At 44.1% G+C, this 11,169-nt stretch overlaps 1 protein-coding gene across 1 annotated transcript in view; it reads right to left on the bottom strand.

Annotated features, from left to right (window-relative positions):
• Window positions 1-7,890: 7,890 nt before the first annotated feature.
• The window catches only part of LOC120053918 (ephrin-A2-like), a 25,370-nt gene continuing 22,091 nt past the window's right edge, over window positions 7,891-11,169 (bottom strand). Inside the window, exon 5 of the mRNA XM_039001230.1 lies at window positions 7,891-8,018. Coding sequence (XP_038857158.1) covers window positions 7,891-8,018 — 128 coding nt within the window. The remainder of the gene's footprint in view (window positions 8,019-11,169) is intronic.

Raw genomic sequence — 11,169 nt, 5'->3', positions numbered from 1 at the left:
CACACACACACACACACACACACACACACACACACACACACACACACACACACACACACACACACACACACACACACACACACACACACACACACACACACAACATATAGACACAACTCAAACACACACTTTAACACTCATCATTTGCTGCTGCTCTGTTCTTTATTTTACTCCTATTATTATCTGTCCTGATGCCTAGTCACTTTAACCTGCCTTCATGTACATATCTACCTCAAATACCTTATTATTATCTATCCTGATGCCTAGTCACTTTAACCTGCCTTCATGTACATATCTACCTTAAATACCTTATTATTATCTATCCTGATGCCTAGTCACTTTACCCTGACTTCATGTACATATCTACCTCAAATACCTTATTATTATCTATCCTGATGCCCAGTCACTGTACCCAGCCTTCATGTACATATCTCACTCAAGTACCTCATACCTCTGCACATTGATCTGGTACTGGTACTACAATACCTGTATATACCTCCATTCTTGTGTATTTTATTCCTCTTGTGTCACTATTTTTCTATTTATATAATTGTTTAACTCTGCATCGTTGGGAAGGGCTCGTAAGAAAGCGTTTCAAGGTAAAGTCTACACCTGATGCATTCCGTGTATGTGACAAATACAATTTGATTTGATTGGATTTCATTTCATTAACTATTTGTTTGTATTATATTATAGCATATATTACAATCTTAGAAAAAAAGGTGTTATCTAGAACCTTAAAGGGTTCTTCGGCTGTCCCCATAGGAGAACCCTTTGAAGAACCCTTTTGGTTCCAGGTAGGACCCTTTTGGGTTCCATGAAGAACCATTTCTCCAGAGGGTTCTACATGGAACCCAAAAGGGTTCTACCTGGAACCAAAAAGGGTTATCCTATGGGGACAGCCGAAGAACCCTTTCGGAACCCTTTTTTTAAAGAGTGAAGTCGTTATCATTTAAGGCATTTGAGGGAACTTGAATCACGGCAAAGTATTTATCATTCTATAATCCCTCCAAATGCATTTGCATATTCCTCCAGGACAGCTGATTTCATGAGATATAGAAAGCTCTCTCTTGTCTCTTTGAGAGAGATGAGTCAATCCTACACCAGTCAGAGCAGCTCTTTGGAAAGCGATGATGCAGTGACAGACAGAATCGAGTAAAAAGATTGAGATTTTAAAGCCAAAATCAAAGAGGCCACTTGTAGTGGAAGTTTTATTTGTTAAATTATTAAACACTGATTGATACATTCCTTAAATGATCTTCCCTCTGATCATTCACTAGAAGTCAATCGTCACAGGTCTGAAAGTCCATTTGATTAAAATAGGTTTTATCCGAGGCTAAATCTTTTTTATTGTCATGCATCAGAGGGAAGAGAATAGTCAGAATCCATCATATTAACCAGGTGTCCATCCAACCTTTTTATGCATGTAATGTACATTTCGGATATAAAATGTCATGACAGGCCTGATAGAAACAGGCCTGAAGTACATTTGTTGGTAGACTATTCAAATGTCGATAAAACAAAATATACTAGACAAAGTGGGATCTTTTTGTGTCTGTAAAATTAATTATGCGAGAAATGGCTGTGGAAACGCTTTTATACGCAAATATTGATATAATAAGCATGATATGGGAGTAAAGTTGAGGTCACGTGATGACATGTTGTGTAGTGTATGTTGTGTAGTCCTACTACGACTTGGGAAGGCATGCAGTTTATTAGACTACAGATGAAATACATTATGATGAACTTCTCCAGGTGGGGATGAGCTTGATGCTCCTTTCCAATACATATAGATGGTTATATTCTGGTGACATGATGATCGATGCCTGGCTGCCGTTTGACAAATAAAACCCATTTAACTATTCGGTACATGGGGGATTTAACCGCAAAATACATGTTTTATGTGTACTACGTCATCACGCACAGCCTTCTATACACAACAAGTCAATTTGATGGAAACACATCTCTGGTGGGAAAATGCACATATTGTTTTTCTGCAGATTTTAGAATATTTGCATGAAAATCTGTCACCAATTGGATGGAAACCTAGCTACAGATCTTTGGAACAATCTTAAACCACCCCAGCTCTCTGTGAAGTTCCAGTTCTTAAATGCATGAACTTTTGAATGTTTTTCTAACAAGTGCCCATTAATAAAATATTTTTTTTAAATCCATATGCAGACATTATTTTTACCAAATTGGCTTATCAACATTAGACTGCAATTTAGTTTAGGTAAAGACACTGTAAACAACGGCCGAGAGCGCATGTTTGATTGAAACAGCAGTTCTGAATACTTTGATGATGTATTCACTCTGTAGCCTACAGTATAGACATGTCACACTGTAAACCAGAGCTATATCCGCTATAGACAAAAAGCTTTATTTGTGTTTTTTCCATTTCCCCCATAGCTTTCCTTTGCCAAAACAAGAACATTTCATATGAAATCCAAACATGTTTTATCCACATTAAAACCAACTAAAAATAAATTGATCTGATAACCACACCATGTTCTTCACCTTTAAAAAAAAGCATTACAGGACTACAAGTACCAGAAGGCATTGTGATACAAGCAGGAAAACAACAACAACAATAGCAAACGACTGACTTCTCTGTTTGACTACAGAGACTGGTACCCTCGTCGCTCTAATATTTGAAGGGTCTACAATATAATTTCATTTCACATATGAATAACTTCTGCTGCTTCTTTGAAAAGTAAAGTAAGAAATAACATGGAATAAAGTAAAATATAAAAGTTGTATTTAGCTCACTTTTCTCTGAAATGTAGTTTATTTCTGCGTTCATTCGGATGTTCTCAGCCAGCTCTCTGTAAATGGTCGGTCATGACCGGGGAGAGGAGTGTTCTATCACAAAGCCACAACATTACTCTCATACACTTCGGTCCCCCAGTCTTTTTTAGTGAAACGAAATAGTCCATTTTGTAAAGCGGAAGTGCATCTGAGATTCCAAACTCCCACTGGAGTTTGTTTGGGGCCATTGCCATCCCCTTTAAGTGTACATGGAGGTCTGGCTCCCTTTCCATCACCTTTAAGTGTACATGGAGGTCTGGCTCCCTTTCCATCACCTTTAAGTGTACATGGAGGTCTGGCTCCCTTTCCGTCACCTTTAAGTGTACATGGAGGTCTGGCTCCCTTTCCGTCACCTTTAAGTGTACATGGAGGTCTGGCTCCCTTTCCGTCACCTTTAAGTGTACATGGAGGTCTGGCTCCCTTTCCGTCACCTTTAAGTGTACATGGAGGTCTGGCTCCCTTTCCGTCAGCTTTAAGTGTACATGGAGGTCTGGCTCCCTTTCCGTCAGCTTTAAGTGTACATGGAGGTCTGGCTCCCTTTCCGTCAGCTTTAAGTGTACATGGAGGTCTGGCTCCCTTTCCGTCAGCTTTAAGTGTACATGGAGGTCTGGCTCCCTTTCCGTCAGCTTTAAGTGTACATGGAGGTCTGGCTCCCTTTCCATCAGCTTTAAGTGTACATGGAGGTCTGGCTCCCTTTCCATCAGCTTTAAGTATACATGGAGGTCTGGCTCCCTTTCCGTCAGCTTTAAGTGTACATGGAGGTCTGGCTCCCTTTCCGTCACCTTTAAGTGTACATGGAGGTCTGGCTCCCTTTCCGTCCTCTTTAAGTGTTCATGGAGGTCTGGCTCCCTTAGTGTTGCACAATACATGGGGATCTCACATTGTCCATTCCCCTCGTGATGACAGGCCCTCAGTCTCCACAATGACCCAGCGGTCAACAGCCTTAGTACTGGGACTCAGACAAGAGGACCTGACATAGCAATGGGCATGTGTCATACAGCGAAAACGTCACGTGGTGAATGCCTCACATTCAGAGCAGGAGAGACAGAGAGAGGGGGCAGAGAATGAGACAGAGAGAGGGTAGAGTGAATGAGAGAGAGTGAGATAGAAGGGGGTAGAGAGAATGTGAAAGAGAGGGAGAGAGATGAGGGGTAGAGAGAGAGAGAGAGAGAGAGAGAGAGAGAGAGAGAGAAGTGGGGTAGAGAGAGAAGTGGGGTAGAGAGAGAGGGGTAGAGAGAGAGTGAGAGAAGAGGGGTAGAGCGAGAGAGAAGAGGGGTAGAGAGAGATAGAAGAGGGGTAGAGAGAGAGCAAAGAGGGGTAGAGAGAGAGAGAAGATGGGTAGAGAGAGAAAGAGAGAGGAGGGGTAGAGAGATGAGGGGGGAGTAGAGAGAGAGAGAGAAGAGGGGGTAGAGAGAGAGAAGATGGGTAGAGAGAGAAAGAGAGAGGAGGGGTAGAGAGATGAGGGGGGAGTAGAGAGAGAGAGAAGAGGGGGTAGAGATAGAGAGAGAGAGAAGAGGGGGTAGAGATAGAGAGAGAGAGAGAAGAGGGGATAGAGATAGAGAGAGAGAGAAGAAGGGGTAGAGAGAGAAAGAGATAAGAGGGGGTAGTGAGAAAGAGAGCACCGCAGCATGAGATGGAGAGACTCATTTTGAATTCAGCACCAGTGGGAAAAAAGGCAATTTTTGAAACGGTTCATTTGTTTGTTTTTACATAACATTTTTTTTTGTATGACAAAAAGATCCTCTTTTTAAAAAATCTACACTGCCCTGTCTGTGATGGACCCCCATGGCATGTTTCAGAGGGTCTACACAGAGGTCTATGGCTGCTTACGACCTTGTTGGAGAGCCACGACAGCGCTGTCCCACCCCCCTGTTCTCCCGGTATAAAAGTTAAACAAGTGTCTTTGGCAGATTTACAGAAAAGGTCCTCATCTACTCTGGGACGCTACTGCTAGAAATTGCAAAGATGTTAGAAACTGGTCAGAGACACACAAGAAGAGAGAGAGAGAGAGAGAGAGAGAGAGAGAGAGAGAGAGAGAGAGAGAGAGAGAGAGAGAGAGAGAGAGAGAGAGAGAGAGAGAGAGAGAGAGAGAGAGAGAGAGAGAGAGAGAGAGAGAGAGAGAGAGAGAGAGAGAGAGAGAGAGAGAGAGAGAGAGAGAGAGAGAGAGAGAGAGAGAGAGAGAGAGAGAGAGAGAGAGAGAGAGAGAGAGGGAGAGGGAGACTGGTCAGAGACACACAAGGAGAGAGAGAGAGAGAGAGAGAGAGAGAGAGAGAGAGAGAGAGATGGAGACTGGTCAGAGACACACAAGAAGAGAGAGAGAGAGAGAGAGACTGGTCAGAGACACACAAGAAGAGAGAGAGAGAGAGAGACTGGTCAGAGACACACAAGAAGAGAGAGAGAGAGAGAGAGAGAGAGAGAGAGAGAGAGACTGGTCAGAGACACACAAGGAGAGAGAGAGAGAGAGAGAGAGAGAGAGAGACTGGTCAGAGACACACAAGAAGAGATAGAGAGAGACTGGTCAGAGACACACAAGAAGAGAGAGAGAGAGACTGGTCAGAGACACAAGAAGAGAGAGAGAGAGAGAGAGACTGGTCAGAGACACACAAGAAGAGAGAGAGAGAGAGACTGGTCAGAGACACAATAAGAGAGAGAGAGATAGAGAGAGATACTGGACAGAGACACACAAGAAGAAATAGAGAGACTGGTCAGAGACACACAAGAAGAGAGAGAGAAAGAGACTGGTCAGAGACACACAAGAAGAGAGAGAGAAAGAGAGAGAGAGACTGGTCAGAGACACACAAGAAAAGAGAGAGAGAGAGACTGGTCAGAGACACACAAGAAGAGAGAGAGAGAGAGAGAGACTGGTCAGAAACACACAAGAAGAGAGAGAGAGAGAGAAACTGGTCAGAGACTCACTTTTGTATAATATCTACCTCACTTGCTTTGGCAATGTTAACACATGTTTCCCATGCCAATAAAGCCCCTTGAATTGAATTGAATTGAGAGAGAGAGAGAGACTGGTCAGAGACACACAAGAAGAGATAGAGAGAGACTGGTCAGAGACACACAAGAAGAGAGAGAGAGAGAGACTGGTCAGAGATACAAGAAGAGAGAGAGAGAGACTGGTCAGAGACACACAAGAAGAGAGAGAGAGAGAGACTGGTCAGAGACACACAAGAAGAGAGAGAGAGAGACTGGTCAGAGACACAAGAAGAGAGAGAGAGAGAGAGAGACTGGTCAGAGACACACAAGAAGAGAGAGAGAGAGAGACTGGTCAGAGACACAATAAGAGAGAGAGAGATAGAGAGAGATACTGGACAGAGACACACAAGAAGAAATAGAGAGACTGGTCAGAGACACACAAGAAGAGAGAGAGAAAGAGACTGGTCAGAGACACACAAGAAGAGAGAGAGAAAGAGAGAGAGAGACTGGTCAGAGACACACAAGAAAAGAGAGAGAGAGAGACTGGTCAGAGACACACAAGAAGAGAGAGAGAGAGAGAGAGAGAGAGAGACTGGTCAGAAACACACAAGAAGAGAGAGAGAGAGAGAAACTGGTCAGAGACACAAGAAGAGAGAGAGAGAGAGAGACTGGTCAGAGACACAAGAAGAGAGAGAGAACGAGACTGGTCAGAGACACAGAAGAAGAGGAGAGAGAGAGAGAGAGAGAGACTGGTCAGAGACACACAAGAAGAGAGAGAGAGAGACTGGTCAGAGACACAAGAAGAGAGAGAGAGAGAGAGACTGGTCAGAGACACACAAGAAGAGAGAGAGAGAGAGAGAGAGAGAGAGAGAGACTGGTCAGAGACACACAAGAAGAGAGAGAGAGAGAGAAACTGGTCAGAGACACAAGAAGAGAGAGAGAGCGAGAGACTGGTCAGAGACACAAGAAGAGAGCGAGAGAGAGAGAGAGAGAGACTGGTCAGAGACACAAGAAGAGAGAGAGAGAGAGAGAGACTGGTCAGAGACACAAGAAGAGAGAGAGAGAGAGAGAGAGAGAGAGAGAGAGAGAGAGAGAGAGAGAGAGAGAGAGAGAGAGAGAGAGAGAGAGAGAGAGAGAGAGAGAGAGAGAGAGAGAGAGAGAGAGAGAGAGAGAGAGAGAGAGACTGGTCAGAGACACACAAGAAGAGAGAGAGAGACTGGTCAGAGACACACAAGAAGAGAGAGAGAGAGAGAGACTGGTCAGAGACATAAGAAGTGAGAGAGAGAGAGAGAGAGAGAGACTGGTCAGAGACACAAGAAGAGAGAGAGAGAGAGAGAGAGAGAGAGAGACTGGTCAGAGACACAAGAAGAGAGAGAGAGAGAGAGAGAGAGCGAGAGAGACTGGTCAGAGACACACAAGAAGAGAGAGAGAGAGATAAAGAGAAGGTTCACCTATGATCTATCACCGCAGGAGCCAACGTGACAAAGTAATATACTACTGTATAATACACTGTAACAGAATGGACATGTACAAGTGGGACACTATTGACCATAATCAAAGCACAAAGACTCAAAGAGAAACGCAAACAGTCCGAAGATGAAGATGCACATGAGAGGGTTCTGAAGTGGAGAAGACGTCACTGTCGACCATCCAGACACGTAGGAGGGGAGTTTGTGCTCAGTTCGGTTCAAAACCCCATCCATTTCTTGCACATCCCAGCGCTCCTCTGCAGCTGAGAGCCTGCTTTTGTAAAGACTTTAAGGAACTCGTTCCTGCCTTTAAGGGACTCCTTCTTGTCTTTAAGTGACTCCTTCCTGGTCCCCAGGACTACTCCACTTTATCGCCACCTGGACTTGAGCTGTAGGCTGAGGGTCAGAAGCCAGAGGTCATGAAGCAAGGGTTACGCTGAGGAGTTGGAGGGTTCTGAGGGAGGGAGGGGCAGTATGAGTTTACAGTGTCCAGATGGTGCATGTCGAGGGGTGGAGGGTGGAGGATGGAGGGTGCAGGAGAGTGGACTGATATAGGAGGAGGAGAGGACAGGCGTGGGGAGATGGGGTGTGGAGGAGGCATGTCTCCTCTCAGGGGGCAGAGGCGGAAGATTTGATGGGAAGTCGGGTGGGGGGCTGTTTCAAGGGGGGTACGGCCGGCGGGCCCAAGATGCTATGATGAGGACAGGAGAAGCGTGAGCAGCATGGCCAGCATGAGGGAGAGGCAGGGGGCGGCCACGCAACAGCCACCGGTGCTGTCGTCTGTCAGGAAGGGCTCTGGGGACTCATACACTGAGTCATCTGAGAGAGAGCGAGAGAGAGAGAGAGAGAGAGAGAGAGAGAGAGAGAGAGGGGGGGGGTAGGGGAGATAGAGAGGTAGAGGAAGAGAGAGAGAGAGAGAGAGAGAGAGAGAGAGAGAGAGGTAGAGAGAGAGATAGAGAGAGAGGTAGAGAGAGAGGTAGAGAGAGAGGTAGAGAGGTAGAGAGAGAGAGAGGTAGAGAGGTAGAGAGAGAGAGAGGTAGAGAGGTAGAGAGAGAGAGTGAGAGAGAGGGAGAGAGGTAGAGAGGTAGAGAGAGAGAGAGAGAGAGGTTATGCTTCAAACAGGTTACAATCTAATACAGTCAAATCCTTGTGCAGTTTCAATCTGTCTGTATCTGGGCTTTGTCAAAAGCAAACACTGGCAAAGCATACATTGACGCCTTTTGGTTCTTTTCTTCCCCGTGACCCAGATATGCTCTGTCAATAGTCATACATACACGTGTGATGTTTACACCTCCCACTTTCACTGTCATCTCCAACGTTGACACGGGCAGAGTGAGAAGCACTACATGTTGTTGACAGCTCTTCACTGGGAGACTCGTCTTGAAGACACGAGTCACACCAATAGAGAGACAGACAATCAAACAGTGGGCGGGGCTGACTCAAGGAGAATTGAGGTGTGAGGCTGATGGTGTCTTAAAATGTACTCGGTACTGGCATATTTAATGTTAAAACACCTCAACTCTCTCTCCTTACAGCTGCCATGAGGAGCTCTATTTAACATGACTTTAACAGCTTTCTGATTTTGGAATTCCTGCCTAAATATATAAGAGTTGTCCGTTTCCATTCCGCCAAAATACATTAAAAAAGGGAGGGGGGTTCTGGGAAAAACCAAGGTTAACCCCGGTCTCCCAAACAAGATTAGGATTGGACCCTCTCAGAGCAGATGACAATAAACAGTCACATAGCAGGGGAAAGTTATTCTAAGGGTTTGGGCAGAGGCTGGATTGAGGCTAGGTTGTTTTGTATAATAAAGGTCTTTAACAGAAAGGTCCCCACATTCTCCACCATACTGCAATTGTAAATATGCACACACATATACATATATATATATATATTTCACAATCTCCAACCCACACAGGATCCGTCCGGCCTATGGAAATGCAATTCCCAACTTCCAAGCTAACCCACAACGAAATCTACCTGTGAATTGAGGCGGCAGCTAGCCTAGTGGTTTGAGCGTTGGATTAATAACCGAAAGGTTTCTAGATCGAATCCCGGAGCTGACAAAGTAAAAATCTGTCGTTCTTCCCCTGAACAAGGCAGTTAACCCACTGTTCCTAGGCTGTCATTGAAAATAAGAATTTGTTCTTAACTGACTTGCCTAGTTACATAAAGGTAAAATACATTAAAAAAAATCCTGACTTAATCACGGAATCCAATAAATGCGTATCTCCTCCAGATATTCAGAGAGAGCGGTGCACATTAAAGAGCCAGACCTCGTAATGATGTAAATATAACATTCAACAATCATCAGCCACTGATTGGTCATACACTAGAGTATTCTTTCTGTTTACTTTTAACAGTGTACTATTTATTATAAATGCTAAGGTAATTGAAATGTGCCTATAGCATAGGATTCCCTATAGGATTCATATTTATTACGATGTTTACATACCGTATATAATGTAATTGTATGTTCAAACAATAAAACTTGTGATGCAATTACACTATAACACATAAGGAGCAACAAAAATAACAGACACAAAAATGCTATCATGCTAAAATGCCATGGCAACAAAAGAAAACGACAATTGAGACGTTCCATAATAGACAGACTGTATGATTTTCAATGACCATGTCATTGTTTTTTAACTGCCGTGGGAAATTGATCATCTCTAACATGTTTATTCACAATTATACAGAGATAACGGAACGACACGACCAGTCAGGTTAAACTCCAAGTGAAAATCACCAGTAAATGACACTGTTCCAAATATTGACACAGTAGTGTGAGTTTAATACTGTTCCTTTTCTCCAAAGGCTTTGTACAAACAGCTTAAAATGCCTTCTGTGAGTCAGAAAAGGAACATCATTTTTTGGGGGGGACTGTCTGCCTTCATCGAGCTGCCTTTAAAAGCAACTCGATAAACAAACTGCTGAAATTAAACCTCTCCATTTAAATCCTACAACAATGCACATGGAAAGGCATAGGCCTACAGTACAAGAGCACAAAATATACAGCATAAAAAATACAATACATGTAACCCCTATTTTTTCCAGGTAAATTGACTGAGAACACATTCTCATTTACAGCAACGACCTGGGGAATAGTTACAGGGGAGAGGGGGATGATTAGGTGGCCATGATGGTATGAGGGCCAGATTGGGTCATACCTTGTGAGTACATCCTGACTACTCCATAGTGACCCGTAAGGTTTTGGAACCTAAGCACATTGGATGTGTATAACCTGTCCTCAGGAGATTTACTTCAGCAAATGATCCTTTAAAGAGCAGTGGAGAATGTCACCTCGCACCAACGCTGGTCTGAGGTTCCGCCAACTTTAAACCTCATGTTTATGGTTGGGCTGGGACGATACCAGGATCACAATATTTTTTTCATGGCAAAAATGAAAACACCAAGCAGGTCAAACTCTTTGGTCCTGCAGTATGTAAGGTAGCTGGGAAAATCAATACATGTGACTGGATGACAACATAATGGTGTTTGTTGCCAACATTAGGACTGTTTTCCTAAAGAAGTTACATTTGCTTCGTGTTTTGTTTGCTTGCCACAATACTAAGCAGTATCATGATACTGGTATTGTCCCAGCCCTAGTTTATGGCCAGTACCTGCTCTGCTGCCTGCTTCCGCAACAGATCTCTGTGGGAGCATCGGGTTTTGGTGAACGATGACTAGTTGGAGGTCAAAGTTTGGATCGCTATCTGGCCCTCGCCAGATTAATTATTTCCACCAGACTGTGAACGCAGTAGCATCTACCTCTGACTGCAGTGTGTGTGTGTGTGTGTGTGTGTGTGTGTGTGTGTGTGTGTGTGTGTGTGTGTGTGTGTGTGTGTGTGTGTGTGTGTGTGTGTGTGTGTGTGTGTGTGTGTGTGTGTGTGTGTGTGTGTCTGTATGTGTTTCGTTACAGAGTCCTAGTGGTTTAACTCAAGAGGGCTGGGATCCTAAGCAGTCT

This window comes from Salvelinus namaycush, chromosome 9 (genome assembly GCF_016432855.1).
Source record: "Salvelinus namaycush isolate Seneca chromosome 9, SaNama_1.0, whole genome shotgun sequence".
Lineage (NCBI taxonomy): Eukaryota > Metazoa > Chordata > Actinopteri > Salmoniformes > Salmonidae > Salvelinus > Salvelinus namaycush.
Note: the sequence above shows the minus strand (reverse complement) of the source record. Positions and strands in the feature narration are given on the sequence as shown.